At 40.2% G+C, this 24,707-nt stretch overlaps 1 protein-coding gene across 2 annotated transcripts; it reads left to right on the top strand.

Moving 5' to 3' along the window:
* Positions 1-1,196: 1,196 nt before the first annotated feature.
* Positions 1,197-23,895, top strand: ttc7b (tetratricopeptide repeat domain 7B). 2 transcript variants are annotated; one of them, XM_047345911.1, is made up of 23 exons: positions 1,197-1,422; positions 3,625-3,779; positions 3,866-3,941; positions 4,342-4,434; positions 5,219-5,382; positions 5,558-5,679; positions 7,913-7,991; positions 8,220-8,395; positions 8,494-8,557; positions 8,644-8,781; positions 8,880-9,068; positions 9,204-9,321; positions 10,250-10,307; positions 10,528-10,600; positions 10,768-10,928; positions 11,014-11,130; positions 11,282-11,379; positions 12,527-12,796; positions 15,543-15,593; positions 18,468-18,608; positions 19,888-20,090; positions 22,535-22,608; positions 22,821-23,895. In XM_047345911.1, the coding sequence occupies exons 1-23, from the start codon at positions 1,302-1,304 to the stop codon at positions 22,966-22,968; spliced, it is 2,889 nt and encodes a 962-aa protein (XP_047201867.1). In that variant the 5' UTR covers positions 1,197-1,301; the 3' UTR covers positions 22,969-23,895. The 2 variants fall into 2 exon arrangements, with proteins under 2 accessions (XP_047201867.1, XP_047201866.1); XM_047345910.1 differs by lacking the exons at positions 12,527-12,796; positions 15,543-15,593 and having other exon boundaries at positions 1,200-1,422.
* Positions 23,896-24,707: the final 812 nt, after the last annotated feature.

Genomic DNA, 24,707 nt, shown 5'->3' with positions numbered 1-24,707 from the left:
CCTTATGTCCAAATAAGGAGTGCTTCCTGTTATTACTTCCAGCAGGCTCATCTTATCCTGTCTCCTTCACTCCCTATCCGCTGCTCCCCTGTCTATTCACCCATTTATGACCTCTATCTGCACATTCCAGTTACACACATAGATAGGTTATATTCTACAAGAGCATCGGTGTTTTGATTCCAGTCCAGTTCATTGTTCAAATGAACACCCAGGTCCAGTATCATAGGAGTCCAGTATCTCAACATTAGTTCTGTGGATGTGTACTGGTGTCAGTGTGGTGGGTCTGCACCATCAGCTCCTTGGTGTTATGACGATCGGCAAAACAACTTCTTGGTTTCCAATGCCAAAAGTGCGACAATTTAATAAAAATTAGCTCAATAAACATACAGTATTTTATATGTTTATTAATGTACATGAAAACATTGTATTAACTATTGTGCCAGCCCCTGCAAGCAAGGATTATCGAGTATACAAACTGGATGGATTTAAATACTACATATAATTTTAACATGATTTCATTACAACATAGTAAAATAAAGTTTCAATTTGCTTTGCATTTAATTTTTTTAGTTGTGTACTTAATAAACTACTGACCCATTTATGTAAATATTTACAATGTTTTCCATATTTACTAGAATTCCATCTAAAATATCAAATGTATGGGTATTTGTGGCATAATTCACTGACTTTGTAAATATATTTGCATACACATATGCACACCTTCCCCCCTTTATCAAGACTATTGAAAAACCCTTCATCATGATGCTGAACTAATCTTCTGGGCCTCCTCAACTGTTTTGATCTACTGAAACAATATTCTATTGTTTCTATTGGAAAAATTGGAATATTTTAGAGACAGCTAAGAAAAATCAGCAGCTTTAATTTAGCCATAAATAAAGTTACAGGCAGAACAAACTAATATCATTATTATTGCTAATTTATTATTGTATATAGTGAGAACTGCTTCGTGCAGAAACTGTTTATTATTTTTCTTATAAATTTTTATGTAGTTATTAAAAATTATGTTACAAATAAAACAAGGCACGCGTTATAAAACGTCTAGATTCATAGATTTGTTTCCAACCGAGCAATAACTAATCAAATATAACTAGATAAATAAAAAAGTAGCATTCCCCCTCTTGACCGCTAGATGTCGCTGTTTTACATACACATTTTCCTTCCCCGGAAGCCTGCGTGTTGTGTCTCGGTGTTAGCTTGACGGTTGTTCCAGCTGGAGGAACAGAGAGAGGGAATCTGTCGTTGTGTTTCTGGTCGAGTCCAGTTCCCCTCAGTCACGAAACATGACGGCGAGGAAGTCTGGATCACGACTGGAGACCGAGATAGAGCGCTGTCGCTCGGAGGGTCAGTGGGACAAGATACCGGAGCTGGTTCGGCAGCTGTCGGCGAAACTTATATCCAACGGTAGGAAGCTCGTCCCGCAGCTGTAGCATTAATCATCAGGCCTCTCTTCCCCCGGCCTGGGTCTTTCATACTTCCTGACAGCAACATCTCATGAAACAAGGGCTGTTTAGCACTGCGCTTTGATTGGAGCAAATGAGAGAGGTAGAACTAAAGAACATAAATCAGAAATAATGTTCCACTTTTGGCTGATTTACACCACCACACCTTGAATTTTAGGATATGACCTAGTCTTGGTCAACACTGTCCATTTAAACATGTTTCTCTTTAGGTTGTTGCTGCTTATATTCTGTGACAAGCTAATCATCTATGACAAATTATTAAGACAAGAAATCTCCAGTAAAATAAAATAAATCCGGTTTGTTTTTCTTTTGCTCTACCTCCGTCACTAAATCGATTGCTTCTGGATGCTAGCACTATTAACACGTTGTTTTTGCTTAACTTTATCAGCTTTTGTTGTGTTTAATTAGAGCCGATCTATGCAGAATAACGCATTAATTAGCTCTGAGTCTTGAGGTTTGCCCTATAGAGCGACACCGGTTGCCGAAACAAAAATCAGACATTCTTTCACCGATGTCTGCATGCTAGCTGTTAAAACTAAGAGTTATGGTGACGTTTCTTACGGGTAATATTTCAATTCTGATAGTGTTGTTTGCAAACTATCTGTTCAGATTAAATTATCTTCAGTTTTTTTTTATCATCTTGGTGTTCTAAGGCTAACGAGAACCCTTAGATTTAGCACCAGAAAGAGGCTGTAGGTACACAAAACTGACCTTAAACAAGAACTTTTTATTTTGGATTTTCTCTAATCCCCACAAAGTTTTTATTTATACACACAGACTCAAATGTATACATTAATCTGCATACATCAGCATGCAAAGGCCTGGAGCTGTTAACTTCTTAAATGCTCAGAACTGTGGGAAAGCTTATAAAACCCCGTAAAGATCTATTGTATGTGAATATATGTTATTCAGATGGCAAAGGTTGGGCTGTTTGGCCACAATGACTTGAAGGATGTTTGGAGGAGTTGAAGTGAGTCTTTCAAACCTTAAATCATTGTAGCAGCTGTCGAGCATGGTGGTGGCAGCATCATGGTATGGGTCTGTTTCTCTGCCAGTGGTGTTGGTGCTTTGCACAAAGTGGATTAAATATCAGCAACAAATTTAAATTTAGCAGTTTGAATTTGGACGCATTGGGATAATAATCCCAAAGAATGGATAAAGTTGGCCAACATTGACCATGCTTAAAAGCCAGGTCCTTGTCAGAAGGCCAACCAGTTTAAATGAACTTTACCAACCCTGGCAAGAAAAGTGGTTAAATATCTAACTAGAATTATCCCAGAACCTTTTTTGTGGCTACAAGAATCACCTAGTTTTTCTGCAGCTTGCTAATGGACATTTAATCAGATATTAGTGGATCTATGTGTAGATTTGAACCTGTAAGTATGATTTTGACCCTGTGTTGATTAGAGTAATTTTAACAGTAAATTTCAACATGTGCATCCAAGGCTTTTTTTTTTTTTTTTTAAATCATTGAAAGCCCACTATGACAGGACATCCGTGCCCATAAGAAGCGGGTGCAAACGTCTGACCACAGCTGTATATTTTAACAACTGGGTTTATCACCTGAAAGTGAATTCTTCCAAAGATTAGAGGACAACATTTAAACAGGGTCTGCTCAAATAAGTTTCTTTGTGTATTTTCTCACCTTTATAAGAATAAAATTCAAATATTCTTGCTGACTAAAACCCAGCTATTGTGACAGGAATCAAATCTCTGTTATGGTAATGTTTAAATGTTGCTGCAGGTTTTTTTGTTTTTTTTAAAATAATGCTGTTATGGAAAATAAACTTTATACACTGGAGCTTTAGGCTCTGGTGACTAGGATCATTGCTTGGATTAAGGGTTGCCTCAGCTACCTAATTCTACCTGGTATGTGTGTGCCTTTCTGTTGTACTCATTTAAGCTTAGATCTTTGTGCAATTTATTAATCCTGTAAGAAGACCAGCCTCTGATGGGGCATATTTATTAAAAATATATTATTATGGATAAAATTGACCTTTTATTTATGTTTTTTTTTTTGTTTTCTTTAATTGTATTTGGTGCTTAGACTAGATTCTGTTTCTCTCCTCTCTAGTAACATCTGAGTTATAAAATCAACATTGGTTGTCATTGCTCTTAAAACGCTGCACCTCCCTGTGTGTAGATGACTTAGGTGAGTTGCTGTTGGGAGAATCCAAGCTCCAGATGTACTTGAAGGAAAATCCCATCAAACAGGGTTCGAGCCCCCGAGGCCCACGGCCCAAACTGGCGGAGGTGAGGAAGCACCTCACTGCTGCTCTGGACCGAGGAAACCTCAAGGTAAACCCTGAAAAGAGGGGGAGACAAATCACTGACTGTATGACGTCTTGTACAAATCTCACTCTTTCAATCTAACTTTCCTCCAGGCTGATTACCTCCAGGAAGCCAGCCTACTGATGGCCAAAATCTGTTACATAGAGGGCGAATACAAAGATGCTTTAGGTAACCTTTTTTGTCTTTTACTTGATAAGAACTAGATAATATTATCTAAACATGGATGGGTGGAGGAATTATTAAATTGATAATAGAGAAATTTCTAGCTGGATGGTGAATATAAATACATAGGGAAGATGGATTAAATAAAGGATGGAGTGACAGACATATGGATGAAGTTTTAGGTAAGGGGATACAGAATAAAGTCCAACAAAACAAATATTCCATAGTCATACACTCACAACTACTTATCCAGAACTAAAAAATACCTAAATCAAATTCCATCTTTTTCCAGACTCAAAAGAACCCAGAATATTTGTAAACAAAATGCAAAAGTTTGCTCCATTGGAAGAGCTGAAGCTGATGTTTTAATAGGCTTTCACTGAACGGAGAATTGCTGCCTTTCCAGGTCACTACAGCCGGGTGAACCTGGATGACATGCAGCTGGTCGGAGCTCCTGTGTACAGGCTGTCCATGATAGCAGAGGCCTACGCCACCAAAGGTAAACACAGACACACTCTGGCATCATCTGTATCTTATAACCTTCTTAATCTTCTCTTACACGTCTCTACGGAGCCCGTGAAGGGACATGGGCGAATTTGTTTTTCTTTTTCATCCCCACACAATACTTTTGCGGTCGCTCGAAATACTTTTTGCCTTTTCACGCAATAGTCTTTTGTAGGATAGTTTGTGGGACAGTTTTCCAAACCAGACAACTGCAAAAATAAAACAAACACGACACCCGTTTGTTTTTAATTTATTTATTGAGTTTTATTTGTAAAACTGTCTTAAATAAAAGGATGTTCAATCAGACATAAAGACGGTTATTATCCACAAGCTGTCAGACTACTAAACTCTGGACAATAATACTGCACTAAACCACATTTGTGACACTTTATAAGCTTATTGCTGCTGCACAATGTGTACTTTTTTTATTGCACGCCATTAGTGCTTTTGTTTTTATAGTTAGTTGAATGGTTCTTCTTATCCCAAGCCTTTCATTGCATTGACTGTGTTAACCTGCAAATGACAAATAAACCATACCAATCCCATATCAGTGTTGTTTGTTTTGTTCCAAAATGCACAGTTTCCTTAAGGTGATTAACAACGTTTGCGAGGGAACACAAAAGTATTGAGTGGGGATGCAAAAGAAAAAAATCCCCCCATGTCCCCTCGCAGGCTCCGTACAAATCCAATCTCCACTAATCTCAGTGCCTTTTATCTAACAATAATTATATGTTAAGGCATGAAGCAGTTAAACATTTTGTTTCTCTGATCACTCCCAGGCTTGTGTCTAGAGAAGATCCCGGCTTCATCTCCGTCTCTGTCAAACAAGAACTCCGGCTCTCCGTCGCCCAATCGGAGCCCAGGAGATCGGGAGCAGGAAATCATCACCTGCTATGAAAAGACCGGAGACATTGCTTTGCTCTACCTGCAGGAAGCGGAGAAGGTTTGTTTTTGAGGGGGAGAAACTCACCAGATACTTTAGGAACCAGGAAATGTTGTGTCGTCTTTGTGGGAGAGTGGTATTGTGGTAGCAGTGAGCAAGAAGCAAGATGTGCTTCTGCTCCTGATGGCTGAGAAACAGATCATTTTACTATTTTGTTGTGTGTCTGCTTCTGTAGGCATTATCAGCAGGTATTCAGAACCGCAGTCCAAAGCCAGGACCAACAGCTCAGGATCTGGAACTGGGCTACTTCCTGGAGACAGGCCTGCAGAGGGCCCATGTCATCCACTTCAAGAACGGGTAAGATATGTGGATGGATAAAAGGGAAGGATAGAAATAAATGTGATTACACTTTGGCTATTTTATTTTAATAACTATAGCAATTGATTGATTTAATAAATAAAATATAATTTAACAGTTATTAAAAATGACACTATGAGAAATTGTAAATATGTATCAGTTATCTACAAAGTGTCCAGCTTTGTTTTCTTTATCTATCTGTTTCTCTCCATCTCTCTATCCTTATCTGTTATATTTTTACATACTTAACAACATCAGTCTTGTACAGCTAGGGTGAGTATTTTCCCTCTGACAAAACCTCTCAACTTGGTATGTGTCAGTTTTTGCAGCTTGTAAGGGCCATGGCCTGACCACTATTTCCTATAGTTGGGAGAGTTATGGCGTGAGTGCTGCTATCGCCATAATTCGGCAGGGGGTTTAAAAACCCCCCAGATAATTTAGTTCGTTTTGCAGGTGGTTGCGACATGTTTTTTATTGTAGGGAGTGTGTGTTCACCTGTGAACAGGTGGCGTGTGTTTGCACGTTGGGGTGGAAGTTCGCCACCATTGACACAGAGAGCACAAAGTCGTAGAGGCAGAAATGGCAGTTTTATGAGACGACATTGTTGTAAATAAGCGCCGTTTAACTAAATAATCTGAACTGAAACTATCTGTGTAGTTATGCTGCTATAGGCTTAGGCTGCTGGAGGACTTAACGACCACTTTCACCCTCTTCGCTACATTCTCACACTACTCTCCAATTTTGCATTATTTGCTGTTATTTCAGCTTTTAACTTTATGTTCTTTCTTTTCTCTTCCTAGAAGCTACACCTGGCCTGGCTCTGTGTCTACCTGTGACACCTTTCTGGAGAGGGGAATCGTCCGAGCTTCTGCTGGCAACAACTTAATGCTCACCCTCTACAGATGATCCACATAGCCCTGTCTTTTAGTGTTTAACCCTTTCTCTCTCCTAGACATGGCGATTGACTGAGCTTCGACTGTGACTAACTCTATGTGCTCTCTTTCAGACTCTAACCTTGAAATCTGGCTCAGAGTTTATCTGTTCTTTCTTTCTAGGTGAAACAACTAAAGGAGCTACATCCACTAACACTTACTTTTCCTTACCATAGAAAGTACTCCTGGATCAGTGCTTCTTTGTTCTTTTTGTGTCTCTGCTCTGTTCTCTCAAACCCCCAGTCAGTCGTGGCAGATGGCCGCTCACACTGAGCCTGGTTCTGCTGGAGGTTTCTTCCTGTTAAAAGGGAGTTTTTCCTCTCCACTGTCGCTACATGCATGCTCAGAATGAGGGATTGCTGCAAAGTCAACGCCAGTGACTGTCCACTGTCGCTACATGCTCATCCAGGAGGAGTGAATGCTGCAAGTCACTGACTGGATTCAATCTGCTGGGTTTCCTTAAATAGAAAAACTTTTTATCCAATTTGAACAAATAACTGAATGACTGCACTGTTCAATGGTTAGGACTAATTGGAATGTATGTACCTGACTTTTTTGAAGTGCCTTGAGACAACATGTGTTGTGAATTGGCGCCATATAAATAAAACTGAATGGAATTGAATTGAAGAAACTCCACTTAGCAATAAAGATCATTGCTCATGCCAACAGAACCCCATCATCTGCAAAAGGCAAAGCTTAGGTTAGACGCCGAGATTCTCAGACCTGATACCCTCCTCTCTGACATGACAGGTTGAGATCCCATTCATGAACACCGCCAACAGGAGCGAAGACAAAGAGCTTCCCTGAAGGAGCCCAACCTACACTGGCTACAAATTAGACTTTGTGACACGGACGCAGACAGCAGAAAAAGCGGTGTTTGCACAGCCTGTAAAAAAGTGACCCTAGCAACCCCACAAAGCATCTTGGGGAGAAGGTCATAAGCCTTTTACAGATCCACAAAACACATGTGGACCAGACATCTATGACCCCCCTGGAATGTTAACCATGATGACATCCAGATAGCATCCTGCTACCCTCCAGCTGGGGCGAGGAAGCTTGAAAGAGGATTACAGATTTAAAAACGTGTTCTGTAGAAATCGGCTAAACACATTAAAGCTTTTAATGTAGTTCAGAGTTCCCAGACAACAATAACGTCTTTACCTGGAAAAGTCCCAGAATCCCATTCTGTTTATAAATACAACATAAAACGTGTTTTCTAAATGGTTCTGTTGTATCTTATACCCTTCACTGTCTGATACAAGTATTTCTCATTGTTTTCTGTCTCATTTTATTTCCCATAGAAACCTGACCCAAGGTGTGGGCAGGTTCCGGCAGATTCTTCGAGCTATTGAAACCAGAACCACCCAGAATCTTCGCATGGTAAGAATTTGTTGGGGAAGGTGTCCCTCAGATTCTACCTTGTCTTTGACTTTATTTTTTTCCCCTGCTAAAAAAGTGGGAAATAATTGACATGTGATCGGATGATTTTTTGTTTGGCAGTCTTACAGATTTGAGATGAATAATTACTCTCTAAAACGTGAAACTTTTGTACAGGACTCTAGTTGGAGATTTACTCTTTTACTTAAACTGTAATATAATTGTGTGAAGACGATAGCCCGGCAGCTTGCAGAGATCCTGCTCCGAGGAATGTGTGAACAGAGCTACTGGTCTCCTCTGGAAGATCCTCCAACAGTGTCACCTCTGGATAATCCTACAAAGCAAGGCCATACCTACAGCAAGAACTACACCCTGAGCCGACGCCCACGAGTGTACTCGGGAGAAAAGTAGGACATTTTTAGAGCATTTGTTGGGACAAATTCAAAACAGCCTTGCTGTTCTTCTCATCCTTGTCCATCTCCATCTTCCTCTTGCTGCGTTTCAGTCTGTTTTGTCCTCAGGAGAACACAGAGGAAGCTCTGCTGCTGCTGCTGATCAGTGAGTCCATGGTGAGGCGCTTTGTATAGTCGCACTTTTGAAACATGGTTCTATAGTTTAGTTTGCACGGCTACATCTGTGATTGTTTGTGCCTCAGGCCAACCGGGACGCCGTCTTGAGCAGGATCCCCGAGCACAACAACGATCGGATCATCAGCCTACAGTCTGCCTCTGTGGTGTACGATCTGCTGACCATAGCTCTGGGCAGGAGGGGGCAGTATGAGATGCTGTCAGAGGTAAAATAAAACCATACACCCACACAGAAATACACTCCGAAAATGTTTCAGAGTAAAACTACAAATGATGAAGAAACGGGTCCTGTTGCTGTTTCCAGTGTTTGGAGAGAGCCATGAAGTTCGCCTTCGAGGAGTTCCATTTGTGGTACCAGCTCGCCTTGTCACTAATGGCTGCGGGCAAATCAGCTCGTGCTGTCAAGGTTCTTAAAGAGTGCATCCGCCTGAAGCCTGATGACCCCACCATCCCACTGCTGGCTGTTAAACTGTGCATTGGTCCTCTGCACTGGGTGAGAAGCACACTGCTTTTTCCAGCATTATGTAGTTTTCCATAAGAGGAAAATAACACATACTGGCTGCGCCGAAAGCTTTACTTCCATTTTATCTTCTTTTTTTTCTTACATCTTTATGCTCTGACATTTTAGTTAGATGAAGGGGAGAAGTTTGCAAAGATGGTGATTGAGATGGGAGAGAAAGCAACTGAATTCAGAGCCAAAGGCTACTTGGCCATCGGTCTGGTTTACAGCCTCAAAGCCACTGATGGTAAGTCTGTTAGTAATTTAAATCTAACCTTGGCTGTACGAAGCCACTCGGCATATACCACACTCATTATTTACTAAACAAAGATGAAGCCTACATCTAAAATCTGTGTGAAATAAAAAAACTCAGTACACCCCGGTGGCTCCTGTAGGATTCAACAGGAAAGTAGCAGCACAAGGCTGATAATCTAATATAGACTTTTATAATTGATCATCATCAGTGTGACCCGCTCTAAAAAATAAGATGTTTTGACAGTCTGCTGTTTCCAAGGATACCGTGTTCACAGTTCCAAGATGGAAAGACATCAGCAATGACCATAGAGAAGCAACTGTTTTACTAACTATATATCTGTTAGGGATTATAAGAGCCCTGGTTAGCATATTGAAGGTTAAAGCTCTTGACAGGTTGTTTAGAAGAAGGAATAAGTAGGACTTCTTTGGCAGGGTTGCCAGGACTAAACTACTTCTCTCTAGAAACATTAGCACGTTTTTTTCTGAATGAACTACAAGATCTCTGGAACGATGCCCACTGGACTAATGAGACCAAAGTAGAGATCTTTGACACAAACTCAACAGACCATATCAGTACAATACCACATGCTAACTGTCAAGCACGGTGGTGGAGGAGTGATGATTGGGCTTGATTGGGCAGCCACATGACCTGGACACCTTGCAGTCACTGAGTCAACCATAAACTCCTCTGGAAACTGAAGGACTTCATAGTCAAATGTGAGGCCACAGCTGAGGCTTGTTCCAAACTGCAATGTAAGAGACCAATAGGTCTGACAGAAAAACACTGCTGAGAGCTGCTGCCACTGAAGGGGATTCCCTAAGCTGTTGGATACGGTGGACATACATTTCTCCTATGGTTGTACAGTTGTGGTTCTCAAATCTGAAGGGTTTCTTTTGTGTGTTTGTCTGAACCTCTTCAGCATCGCTGCGGAGCACACAGGAGGAGTACCAGAGGAAAGCCTTGGGGGCCTTTCAGAGGTTTGAGCCTTTCATGTGTTTCTTTAAAATATTTCAGCTAAATATTATAGTTTAAAAATGAGTTATGAAGGTACAAGTTATAGAAATGAGATATTTAACCACCCTGTTTTTAATAACTGACCAGATTTCCCACAATTTTTATAATGAATTGTTTTATGTTTTTGATTTAATTTTTCATTTATTTGTCTGAACACAAAATTGTTTTGTTTTTCATCTGTAGAGCTCAGAGTCTGTCTCCCACTGACCATCTGGCAGCTTTTTATTTGGCGCTGCAGCTTGCCGTTTCCAGACAGGTAACACCAACAAACCAAATAACCCAAAAGTTCAAATCAAAAACTGATGCATTAAGGATGCAAGAACATGATTGCCATTTACTTATATGTCAGTTACATAGGGTTGTGTTTTATCCTAACTCTAGTAAAGACCTGTAGTGTGTGTGTGTGTGTGTGCTCATGCGTAGATCCCCGAGGCATTAGGATATGTTCGACAGGCGCTGCAGCTCCAAGGAGATGACGTCCACTCCCTCCACTTGCTGGCCCTGCTCCTCTCTGCCCAGAAACACTACCATGATGGTCTTAATATCATAGAGATGGCCCTGTCCGAGTACCCTGAGAACTTCAAGTGAGCAAAACACTCCCAAACGGCATTTAATGTCTGACTAACGGAGTGGCCAACCTTGAGCTGATAGTTTATTTGTGCCGTGTAGTCTGCTGTATACAAAGGTGAAGCTGGAGGCAATGTGCAGAGGACCAGAAGAAGCTCTGCTCACCTGTAAACACATGCTGCAGATCTGGAAGAGCTTTTACAACCTCACTAATCCCAGGTACACACACACACACACACACGCACACACACCTCACCAGTGCAAAGAAAAAGTATGATTGGTTACAAAGAAACAATTCCTTTTTGTGTTGTTTGATGAGTCAAACAGAAGCCCGGTCTGTGTTTTGTGTATGTTTGCATGTGTTCGGCAGTGATTCGGGGCGTGGCAGCAGCCTGTTGGACAGAGCCATAGCAGACAGACGACAGCTCAACGCCATGACGCTGCCTGACTTCAGTGACCCTGACACTGGTAGGCATAAACAAAGTCGCTTCCTGACAAACACAAAGGCTCCTGGGTTTTTCATGTACACTATTATAGGGCCTTGCATAATGTTCCTACTGTGTTTTATTAGGATTTTATCTGGTAGACCAACACAAAATAGTGCATAACTGTGAAGTATAAGGGAAATGATACTTGATCTGAATCTGAAAAGTGTAGCACACATTGACCCCTGAGTCAATGTTTTCAAAAACCACCTGTCACCTTAACTACAGCTGCAAGTCTTTTAGGAAATGTCTGAAATCTCATGCTCAATTAGTTTGAATAGAGACCATTTGTGTAATTAAATGTTCAAATCTTGACCCTGGATTATGAGTTGGTAGGTCTGGACCTGACTGGGCCTTTCCAACACATCAACACGCGATGGTCTAAACCATTCCATTGTAGCTCTAGCTGTGTTTGCGATTGTTGTCCTGCTGGATGGTGAACCTCCACCCAAATATCAAGCCTTTTGCTGCCTCCAACAGCTTTTCTTTAAGGATTGTCCTGTATTTAACTCCATCCATCCTTCCATCAGCTCCAACTAGATTATCTATGTTGGGCCATACTCTTTCCATTAGACATAGACTGAACAGAGGTCTGTAATAATCCCAAAGCTTAAAATATTGTTTTATAACCTAACCCTGTTTTAAAATTCTCCACAACTAACCCTGACATGCCTGCTGTGTTGATGCTGTTTACTCACTAAAGTTCCCCATGACCTCTCTGAGGCTTTTGTGGAACAGCAGTATTTATACTACACACAGGTGGGCTTTATTTGCTTATTAGGTGACTTCTAACGACAATAGTTTGCACTGGATTTTATTTAGGGGTATCAGAATAAAAGTGGCTAAATACAAATGCATGCTGCATTTTCAGATTATTACTTGTAAAAAAAATTTAATCGTGTTTCATTTTCCTCCCTTGTTACAATTATGCACTTTTTAGTATTGGTCTGTCACAAAAACTGATGATAACCTTGACGATTGTGGTTAAAATGTGACTAAATCTGAAAAAGCCCTAAGGGATGTAAAAACATTTTTGCAGGACACTGTATTCCCTGAAAACCTCTCTGTTCTTCTCTCTTTATTCAATGGCTCATTAATGATTCTTTTCTGTTTTATTCTATCTGTTTTAGTCTCAGGTTCTTCCTCTTCCCTCTCTGGTTTTGAACCAGTCTCTCCCACCTCCCCATCTACAATGTCCACCCTCTCCTCCCCGCTGTCCTCCCCTTCGTCGCCTCTCTACATTTTCCAACCTCCCCTCCTTCTCGCTCCAGCCAGAAACCAATCCGGTCTCCCTCCTCTGCCTGCTCCTCCCCTCTCCCGTCCCCGTCCTCTTCCTCCACCCACCAAGATCAGGATTCACTCGTTTTGCAACCACGTCGTTCTCCGACAGCTTTCCAATTGTAATGAGCCTTCATGTACACCCTGTCCATAGCATGGTGTGCAGAGTGACCTGTAATAAAATTGCTTGGTTGTAGACCTGCATGTTTTTCTTACAACTCCATAGAGTTTTTAGTTTTTAACTTGTAAATAGTCACTAGGCAAAGACAATGGCATACTGTTGAACCAGAATGCAAGATCGTGGTAGGAATATTGTGCTTGACATTATCCCCAAAAATTCAGATCTGTTGACTGAGGAGAGCGCTGAAACAAAACACAGATGGTGTAACAGTTAATCCAAACCCAAAGGGTATGGAGTCACACATGGCTTTAACATCTGTCCTGTCCGGTTCAGTTACAAACTGGAAGCTTTTAGCACGACTCTTCACACGTGGCATTAAATTCTTACCTGAATGATCAGATCTAAGTTACCTGCTTTACCCGCAGATAAACAATTAGTAACATCACACAGATGAGCGGTCCTGAAGGCTTTTAAAATCCTGGATACCTGTTCTGGAATCTGAAGCAGGATAGATCAGTGTATACAAGGTAGCAAGAACTCAAGTGGACATCTCTGTTGTCCACTCAACTGAAAAGTTAGTAAAAACAGCCCTGCTGATGTTTTGTGCATGGATGAAATTATAGATTATAATCCTTGGTGCAGCCTGGTACTGTAGCTACCGTGTGAGCACAGTTTAAGTAAAAATGTGTTAAAGGCAGAGAACGTCTAAAAGCAAATATCAATATATGAGCTAATGTCACTCTGAGGTTGTAAACATATTGTATTTACAGTGCTGGGGAAATGTTTACATGCACTCATCATAGGGCATGTGCATGTCAATTTGATGTTGGGCTTTTAAAGATGGATTTTTACCATACATTTTTCAGACTGGAATGATTGCACGGCAAACAACTTCAATTAATTTCCCAAACAAAAATTTGATGCACAAGTTTTAATTTATTCTTTATACTTTCCCATTCACACAGGGCCAAAATTTCACATACAGACTCAAATACATACAAAGACCCCTACTAATATTTAGTTGAACGTCCCTTTGCGAGTTGCAGAGAATTCTCATGCTTTTTTTGCCATCAGAAAAGCCTCACACAGTTCTGGCTATTTGATCACTCTTCATTTTACAGTTTGTTTGAGCTGGCTGGTTTCCTGACACAGATCCTGTTTTCATCCATATTTTACTCATTTTCATTATAGGTGAGGTCTGGGCCATTCCAGCAGTTTAACGTTAGCCTGTTTTGTCTATTCTATAACCAGTTTTGATGTGTGCTTGCATTCATTGTGCTGTGGAAACACCACGCTGTGTCGAGGTCTTAAACGTCTGGCTGTTGATTTGAGCTGAAGTTGATGAATATGAGCGTAGTCCTCCGTCTTAATTAGAACTACTCTAACCAGTTTGTGCAATGAATCGCTGCCACTAGCAGGTAAATAATTCCCACACCATGATGCTGCCACCACCATGCTTGAGAGCTGGTGCAGCATTCTTTGGTTTGAAAGCCTCACCTTGACTTTTTCAAACATACTTTTCGTCATTTCGGGCAAACAGCTCAATCAGTCACACCAGACAAAGTATTTGGCTTGTTCATATGGGTTGCTGGAAATTCCAATCAGACTTAAAGGTGTTGATCTTGGAGCAGCAGTTTCTTTGTTTGTCAGCAACTTCTCAGTTCATGTTGATGGGAAACCTGCCTCTCGGTGAACGGCGACACTGGTGTTCCAGCAGTTTTCAGTTCATGGCAGGCTTTTGTCTTTTGTTCCATAAACTCTGCGTTTAATTTAAAGTTGAGCACAAGATTTTTTTTACTTTGTTGAAGGTTTGTGTTGTATGATCATTCTACCCTGAAAAGGGATGTTTTAAAGGCTCCAAATTAATGACATTCATACCCATTTGTGGATATAAACTTTCATCAGTACCAAGTGACTTTATCGACTGTAAGTAAGTAGTCTATATAGTCTATAGATCACCAGAATCTAGTAACATAGCAAATTTTACCCAAAGAACTAGTTACTTTTCTTTTAACTGTCCAGGTAATAACTCTGCTGCTTGAAGGTGTTCCAGTCAGATCAGAGGGTGATCCTTCACATTGGGTTTGGACTGATAAACAAATGTAGATTAAAGTCTCTGAGACCACGTCAAACAGCGAAATGAGCCATCTCAACACATTGAGTGTGTTCACACCTGTACGTAGCTTCATCCAAGTAAAACTTGATATTGAAAAAGAGGAAGACCGAAATCCCGTTTAGAATATAAAGTTACCAGGAACGTAAGTATTTAAAAATAACTCTGTGTGGATATATGGAAAGAAATGTTTATTTTTCCGTGCTTTGTGTCCTCTGTGTTTATTACCGCTCATCTTTTTTTTCCTTTCTTTTTTTGTTGTTTTAGAGACCATTTTTTCCGACCGCCCCACCTGCCTTTCTCCGACCTCATCTTGTCTTTTAATGTTGTCAACTTTTTGTGTGTGTGTGTTGTTTTAGTTTAGTTAGGAAAGAATCATAAAGTTGTCACGAGGAACAAAAAAAAACAAAAAAACTGGTTTTGGCAGTAAATTAATTTACGTTTTCGGCTATTTGGAGAGCGTTTATTTGACCAAACATGTTTAGTAATATGTGAGCTTGTGCGTGGTCATGTGGCTTTGTGAAGAATGAAAACCATATGCTCTTTATTTCTTCTCTGTTCCTTCCTCCTTTAAATCATTCACAAACGGCTGTTTTTTCCCCATCCTTCCGTTTTTTTGTTTTTTTTTTCCAAGGCGGCCCTCAGGACGTTAACACTCTTGGTTTTTCCTCCATGTTTTCTGTTTGTAAGTAGCCATCTAACCTTCACCGTATCTTTGTCATTTCATCCCCATGAGCTACTAATTGAAGTGTACTGTATATTTGTTGTTAATCAAACTAAGATATAGCAAACATAAAGACTAACAGCAAAGATTGAACTGCTGAGAAGAATAAAAGTGTATCTTAGGTGATGAATGGACGTTTAGCATCAGATCGTTCAACACATTAAGCTCTAATGGTTTTTCACTCTTAATCAGACTTTCGTGGAAGTTTGTAACAAAAGATCTCCATTTAATCTTTTTCTGTCTGATCTAAAGGAAAGTGAAAATGGTTTGAAGTTTTTTTTTTCTTTTTAACCATTCAGAGTAGCAGAATTTTCCTGCCTCATGTCCAACTGGAAACGTCAGTTACTTCCTCACTGGATCTCAGGCTGTTAGCTACCAGGCAGGATAGCAGTTTATCTTCTTGTGTCTTTGTTAAAGGAGCCTCAGCCCATACCCGTTGAGACTGGCCTGGGTCAATCAGAGTAATAGGAGGAGGCACAGATGTCCTGATGGTTGGATGGATGGATGAGTCCAGATCGCAGGAATGTTTGCAGAGAAAAGGTCTCAGAAATGCAGCCGAACCTGTCGAAAACAAAACGAAGGTCTTTCAAACGGCATCACTAGACACAGCTGATCAGGCTGTTTCCCTGCGGAGATGTTGCCCCTTGATGAGAGCAAATCTTCCACACGTCTCTTCTTAGTTGGCCGACGTATCGGTGGCCATCTGTTCAGAATACCCATTCCTGGGTTTTCCAAACACATCCAGGATGTTAAAACACACAGGATATGACATGTAGGATACTCTATTAATGCTTGAGTGACAGAAAATTTATAACAGAAGAGATATTTTCACATAAGGCCACAAGATTCTTATAACACTTTGAAATACCTTTAAAATGAAAACTATCATTGTAACCATATCTGCATAAAAATCATAATCATTACATAAGACACAATCGTCTTATAAAAGTAATGCAGTTGTCATCAATAATAAATCCAATAAAGGTACAAAATATTAATTTTACATAAAAAGTAGTTTATGTCGATAGTGTGGAGTAAAAACATGATTTTACTGGCATTTGTTTCCTCTTTAAGGACCGGAAAAAAACTGCAAATCATCAGTGAATCCAGGAAGGAGAACAAGAGGCAACTTCCTGTTCATGAGCTCAACCATTTTTTACACATGGTTGTAATTTAAACAAAAACTATACTTCTCATCTCCAACCAGGTTTCTCACAAATATGAGAAAAGTGTCATATGTTATGTGCCACAAATATACTAAAGATAAACCTCACAGGGGAAAATAAAAAAGCATAGACGTAATTTAGAGGATGCATTCATCTTTAAAGTTCATCCTGTTTTATAGAACAGCTGTAACTAAATGTCATTTGAACAAATAAAATTAACCACCTGAACTTTTTCAAGCTTTTTATCTTTTACAGGCTTCAACAGGTTTTCATCCAGAATTTCCCTGTATTTAGCTCCATCCATCCTCTTACCAACTCTGACCAACTCCTTTGTCCCTGATGAAGAATATATCCCCACAGCATGATGCTACCACCACCACGTCTCACCACGCCGATAGTGTCAGTGTGATGTACAGTGTTGGTTTATATGACCAGAGCACCTTCTTCCACATGTTTGCTGTGTCCCTTACATGGCTTCTTATAGCGTTCTTTCATCAATGGCTTTCTTTTTGCCATTCCTCCATAAAGCCCAAATTTGTGGAGAGCAGGACTAATAGTTGGCTTGTCAATAGATTCTCCTGCCTGAGCTGTGGATGTCTGCATCTCCTCCAGAGTAAAGATGGGCCCCTTGGCTGCTTCTCTGATTAATGTTTTTCCTACCTGACCTTTCGGTTTAGGAGGTTTTCATCATCTGTTCTTTCTTAACTTTCAGATGGCTGATTGAACAGTGCTCCGTGTGATGTCCAAGGTGTGGGTTATGGTTTTACAACCCAACCCTGCTTTAAACATCTCTGCAACCTTCTTTGGACCTCTTAGTCTTCATGATGCTGTTTCTTCACTAACGTTCTCTAACAAACCTCTGGGGTCTTCGTAAAACAGCTGCATGTATGCTGGAATTAAATTACACACCTGAAGGCAGGTGGTTGTACTGGTTTCCATTTTGGGGTTTCGAGTAAAGGCAGCTGAAACACATTCATGCTATACCTCTCAGATTTTTTGTTTGTTTTTAGAAACAAAATCTCCTTCACAATTATGCACTACTTTGTTTTGGTCTATCACATAAAATCCCAATAAATAACACTGAGGTCTGGTTGTAACATGAAGGAATGTGCTTCCAAAACGGTCTGAAAACAGGTCCCCAGCTTGTGTTTGTGTTGAGTAAATGAAACACACTTTTGTCATTTCCCCAAAATCCACTTATCATCCAACAGTCATTTCCTTTTTTTTTTGGCTTAAACTCTTTTATCTTTATCTCTGTCATCTTTCACATATGGGTTCCTTCGCCTAAGCTCAAACTAGAAAAATCAAAAATAGACCACAAAATAGACTAAGATAAGGTAAATGATGTAGATTAAGAGCCTGGATGTTTTTTTTAGCCACTAAAGGGCGTAGTGTTGCAGTTTATGCATGATTTTTATTTTTACTCATTTATGCAGCACCATAACTGTTTGGAGTGGTGTGAAATGCATATCAGTGTGAGCTTTTCAGCTTATTTACTGCAACATAACACACACCTCAGTTCCTCATGTTTCTGCAGGTGTGGTCAGTGAGTTCTGCTGTTGGCCGCATAACTAAAAATCATTTTCTGCTTAACCGCTTTGCAGCTGCCGGTCGGTACATTTTGGCTGCTTTTGTGTGCTTAACAATGCAAATCTTTTTCACCCTGCAGGTTCGGTGCACGCTACGTCTATAGCAGCCAGCCGGGTGGAGCAGGCTCTGTCGGAGGTGGCCTCTTCTCTGCAGAGCAGTGCTCCCAAACACGGACCCCTACACCCATGGATGACCCTGGCTCAGATCTGGCTACATGCAGGTTTGCTTGCACACATTAATTTTAATGTGAACTTTTTGAAGTAACATTTCTTTGAAAAAGTATTCTCAATCAGAAGTTGTGATTAAACACAGATACTGACCCAAACTGACCTGGTTACAAGCAGCTGAAATAAGATTCCTCTGGCTGAACTCAGCCTTAGAGATGGGCTTCACCATCTAGAAGCCCAAGTAGAGCTAATACTCCTTATAAAAGAGATTGAGCCAGGTGACGCAGACCCAAAACTTGTTGAAAGAACTATATGTCCCTTATGGCCTAGAATTGCCTTGTGATTCATGAGAGGGATGGATGGATGGATGGATGGATGGATGGATTGATTTTAACTCTGAGCAGGTGGTTTAGTGTACATGTCAGCGTCGATGCCGCAGTAACTTTCCTGTAATGTGGTTTTTATGCCATCACAGGTAATCACAACCTCTCTAAGGGCCCCAACAAAAACACTGTTGCTGAGAAATGGTGTTTTATCCAAAATCTATTTTTTAATGTTTCCCTAACCAAATACTTTCATGCATGTAAATACCTCCATCTCCTCTGTCCATTAGCATGATCAAAATACGGGGCTTTCTAGTCCCAAAGAATATGGAATTTCAACATAAAAAAAGTGTTGTAATCCTAAAAACAATTAAATAGCTAGTTTTGTTCAAACTTCTTTTTTTTTTTCTTCTCCAAAATGTGAAATTTTGCTCCCTCTGTCCTCACAGCTGAGTTTTAACCCAGCAAAGGTGGTGAACATGCTGGCGTCAGCTCTTTTTGGGAGCAAAGTGATTGGATATTAGATTTGCCTCTCAGTATGCCGGAGCCCTGATTCGTCTTTGTAACAGCAGCAGACATTTGCAAAGCAGAACGTAAACAGAAGCAGACGCTACACGTAAACACACACTCCAACAGAGGTGGTTTGTGCTGCTGTTTATCTGTCCGGCTGCTTCCTCTCATCTGGCGGTCATTTCCAGCTTGGCGACACAGCTAATGTAATTAGGCAATTAGAGGGCAGATAGAGGGACCGTTCATTTCCTCCCTCCTGCTCTGCCGACATCGCCCTGTCTTCATCATCGAAGTAACGAAAGCTTTAAATTGCACTCAGTTGCTCAGGCAGGTACTCAACTGCTTGCTTCTGTTTTATAGCAAAGTGCCATATTTGTTTTTGTTTTTATTGTTTTTTTACAATATAACTCCATTATTGGCTTACTCTTACTAAAATAAAATGCCACTTTGTAATGGTCTGCAACTTTTCCTCCTTCTTTGTGCCTGTTTTCTCCCTCAGCCGAGGTGTACATCGGCATGTCGAAACCTGCTGAGGCCACGGCTTGCACCCAAGAGGCTGCCAACCTCTTCCCCACCTCCCACAACGTGCTGTACATGAGGGGGCAAATAGCCGAGCTGAGGGGCAACATTGATGAAGCCAAACGATGGTACGAAGAAGCCTTGTCCATCAACCCGACGCATGTCAAAACCATGCAGAGACTGGTAAGATACCAACGCGCCTTCTATGTCCTTTACAATACTGTGCAAAAGTCTTCAAGCACCCCTCATTTCTTTAGATTTTAAGTCCAATAAGTCAGACTTTCTTGTTTTCTTTTAAGATATTTATCTTGTTCTGTAGTTCTACTACGTTTTTCTTTGGATATTATCAGCTTTTTGCTCCTGAAAGCATGCCTAAGCGCCTAGTCTGGTTCAGTTTACAGCCCTGAACAAATCTACCCACATCAGTGCTGAATTACTGAGCTTCACTGTCTTAAATTAGAGACCCATGGCTGCTTATTTCTTTTTGATGCATGCAATGCTCTGCTTGAATGTTTTCAAAAGAGATCCTGTGTTTGCGTGATTGCTAAACAAGTCTAAACTAAGCAGAACAAATTCCTGGAGAAATTACCTTCAGGTTGATCGGACTTCCTGTCCCTTGCCTCTTCCCAACTCCCAAAGAAGCTCAAACTCTCTAAATGTGTCTAAACAGTTCAGATATGTAGAAAATGCTGCCTATCATCAAATTTTCTCTAACTGGCAATGATGTACTGTAGTAACGACAAAAACAAAAGCCTGGTAAAAATAAAATTCTGTAAAAAAAAAAACCCAACATTGACATGGTTTTTCTTCTATTTGCTGTAATAGAGATGCAGCTAGACAAAATCTGGAGCAGATAAGCAGAACAAATCATACATTATTTGGAAACGCTACCGCACACATCTATGAAAAGTCCAAATCGGCAAAAACATTTTGGGAATTTCAAAACTTCCTAATCTGAGATGGCAAGAAAACATTACTAACATGTTGAACAGCTTTTTCTAGTCCCACAAAATGAGTAAATTAGGTATAAACTCTGTACAGTTACTTATTCAGAAAAACAAATACATGCTATCAAATACGTTTAGTTGTTTTTGCGTGCACAACAGCAGTAAACAAAAATACAAATACTGCACGACAAGTAGAATTACTTTCTTGGCTTTCCAGTAAAGTAATTTCGCTTTAATGAGAAATAATTGTTTGTTTTTCTCATACATGTGGAGATTTTGTAACACCTGTGTGTATAATCATGGTAAAAAGAAAGTACACCCATTTCACTTTAAGGGTGTTGTATAATAAAAATGATCTGGTCTTTATTTGGGTTCTTAAATTATTTCAGGAGTACAGAAGATTCCACATTTCATTATTTGTTAAAAAAAGAGATGGAGTTAAAATGGAAAAGCTATGAGGGAAAAACTACGTACAACCCATCAACCTGCAGCTTGTAGGATCACCTTTACCAGCATTAACGCTCAGTAGTTGTTGTCTGAGTTTATCAGTCTCTGACATCATGGTGAAAGAATTTCAGCCCAGTCTTTAAAATGTTGCTTCAGTTCATTGAGGTTTGTAAACACTGGTTTCTGCACAGCTCTCTTAAGGTCCTAAAAATCAGCTCTGGATGTGGTCTAGACTTTGACTGGACCATTGCTCTTTGACTCTTTTGTTTCTTAGCCATTCTGCTATATGTTTTCTGCTGTGTTTGGGATCATTGTTCTGTGGATAATAGTTTAGGTCAAGCTTTAGTCACTAATGACTACAGATTACAAAGACGGATATGGGCGACTCGATAACTGCCAGTTGTCGAGGTCCTGCGGCTCCAACACAAGCCCAGATCATCGTCCCTCCACCACCTTGCTTGACAACTGGTGTGAGGTTTTTGGTTTCTCCAAACATGGTGAAACATCTTTCCAGAGACCTTATTTTTCATTCATGCACAGCATAAACTCTTTTTATCATATTCTTTTTAGAGAGGAGAGTCATTTTCCTGGCAACCCTCCCAAATAATTCATAGTTCTCAGTCTTTTGGTAACAATACTGTCATAAACATTTGATGTAAGACCTACAGAATGTGTTGTTTCTTATCTGGGGGTAAATTTGACGGCCATCCTAAATGTTTTTCACCTGTGATTAATCTGTACCACTGTAAAAAAATAAAAATAAAAAATAGACCTCAAATATTTTGGAAATGATCTTCTAGCCATTCCCAGATTCATCCAGATTCATGGGAATTGGCATTGCTTTGACAACACACCAGTACGCTCCAGAGGAGCAACTTGAGAAAGCTCCAGCTTTTATAGATGTGTTCACATATATGAGGATTAATTAAGTACATTTGATTAACAGCACCAGATTATTACTGTCCTTGTTAAATCCTAAGGAAGCAGCAGCCATGTACTTGGTTTTTCTACACTTTAGATGTAAATCATTTTAGAAGCTGGTAAACATTTTTTTTATCCTGATATGTAAAATGCTTTTATGGCTGTATGTGCATTTTTTATTAAAATGACGGAAACTACAGAACACTCTGTCGGTTGTTATAAATTAGATGGTGATGTATTCATTATTAGGTATATCACAGAATCGTTTACAGCCATCTTGACCTAAATTATGTTGTTTGTGGGTCTCTTAAGGGTCTGATTCTGTACCAGCTGCAGCGCTACAGTCTATCTGAGAAAGTCCTGAGGGATGCTGTGCAGGTCAACAGGTAGGCCTCATTTAATCACCACTCTTTAGATGTCCCTATCTGTTTCCATTCTGCTCCCCTCTTAGCTTTTCTTTTACATCCGTTATTTCTTTGCTTCATTTTTCCTGTTAGTAAAGACATGACATTGAATACTGTTTTAGCAGATTTGTTTTTAATTCTCATTCTTACATGCATTTAATAAGTGAAAATAAATCTACCTCTTGTTTCGTCAGCACGGCTCATGACGTGTGGAACAGTCTGGGCGAGGTGTTGCAGGCGCAGGGGAACGCCGCTGCCGCCACCGAGTGCTTCCTCACTGCCTTGGAGCTGGAGGCCAGTAGCCCCATCCTGCCATTCACCATCATTCCCCGAGCGCTATGAGACGCAACGCAATCACAAACCAGGGATTTCCAACCTGCTCCATGAACAAACGACTGCATGTAAACAGCTGTGCAGCCATTTCTCACACCTTGTATATAATGCAAATAACAGTATTTTCCTCTGCTGTGTGTGTGTTGGTCCTGAAACATCTGTTGTTTCAATCTGTGCATTCACCTCTGTGTATGCGTGCCAACACGTTTCCTGCATCTTGTCCATGCGCCTTTGTTGTAAATACAATGTTTGCATTCAAAAGCCTAAGATTTTGTTTACACTTTATTTAGTCCAAAGAAACACACAGGTTTGTTCAAAATCAGATTAATGCCAGGAAGATAGTTTTATTTATGTTTGCTTTAAGAGCCAAACGTGTTGCTAAAACAACACATTCACCTGTTGCTGTTAAACCAGAGCGGATTTTTGTTACCGTACGGCTGGATAATCCACTGGAGACATGATCATAAGATCAATCAGTCAATAAATGCCAAAAAACATGGATGAATTCACACAGAGAATCGGATGTTTTATTTCTTTGTGGCAATTTTATCAAAATGAAGCATGCTTTGTTATTTAGTTTACAGATTATCCTCATATGCACAGAAAGGAACTGTTACTGATAAACAGAAAGGTTTTTACAGGAATCTGTTACAGAAATCCGGTTTTCTGTGTAAATGCATCCACCTTGTTTGTGTCTTCACATCCTGTCATCCTGCCGGGTTATTTTTATTTTTTTAGATTGTTGTGATTATAAATACAAATACAAAGAGTGATTGCTGTATATTGGATCGACCCTCGTGTTTTACTATATCAGAGAGTAAATTATGATTATGCACAGTGAGAAGATGAACGGGTTCAGTTTAATTAGTCATTGAGTAGTTTTTGCTGTAAATCAGTGACTGAAATTATAATAATAAATATCCTCAGTAAACAAAGGCTTCTGTAAAGCTGTGTGTGGTGTTCCCTCTAGCTATGACCTCCGGGCCAGCGGTGTCTGTTACTCTCTCAGGTGTGTCCTCCTTTGTTCCAGAGGATCACAGCGCTGAAAGGTTTTGTCCAGGAGTGTTAGGAAGCCACAGCCCCCTGCTGGCCTGAGGTCTCCACCTGTGTCTCAGGTGTCACTAACACTTAGGAAGGTCATCGATGGGGCCCTCAAACTAACACAAACCATGTAAAAGATCATTCTAAAAGGGAATATGGGAAAAATATGACTTTATTTTTCTTTAATGTTTGCCCTAGGGTTAAAAGTAGCACCCAGGTACTGCTAATTAAATGCACCCTTTTAACTAACCATCATCAGTGTCACCACCTCTATAAAACGCAGTTGTCTGGGCAGTTTGCTGGTCTGGAAAATACATGTGTGCATAACACAATGCCAAGATGAAAGACGTGAGCAATGACATTAACCTGGGTGGGTTTATGAACCCATTTCCAAACTATTTGTCCATCATTCTATAGAAAGATCTTTCACAAGGAATGGACAATAGCAAATTCAACCCAAAGTCAGACTACTATGCTCAAAGACATAAATAGAGCTCCATCTTAGACCCTACAGTCTCAGTATGTGATGTTAAACCTTATTACAGTACATGTAGGGAAAGACTGGACACCTCATAGCAAATGTCAAGCATGGTGGTGGAGGGTTGATAATCTGGGCTTGTGTTGCAGTGAAAGGACGAGGTGAGAGATAATTGTTGTATGTCAAAGTATTTTAAAGTCAAATGTGAGTCCATCTGTTCCAGCGGCTC

The sequence above is a fragment of the Girardinichthys multiradiatus genome, chromosome 19, assembly GCF_021462225.1.
Source record: "Girardinichthys multiradiatus isolate DD_20200921_A chromosome 19, DD_fGirMul_XY1, whole genome shotgun sequence".
NCBI lineage: Eukaryota > Metazoa > Chordata > Actinopteri > Cyprinodontiformes > Goodeidae > Girardinichthys > Girardinichthys multiradiatus.
The sequence above is the reverse complement of the archived record's forward strand: the minus strand, read 5'-3'. Positions and strand labels throughout refer to the sequence as shown.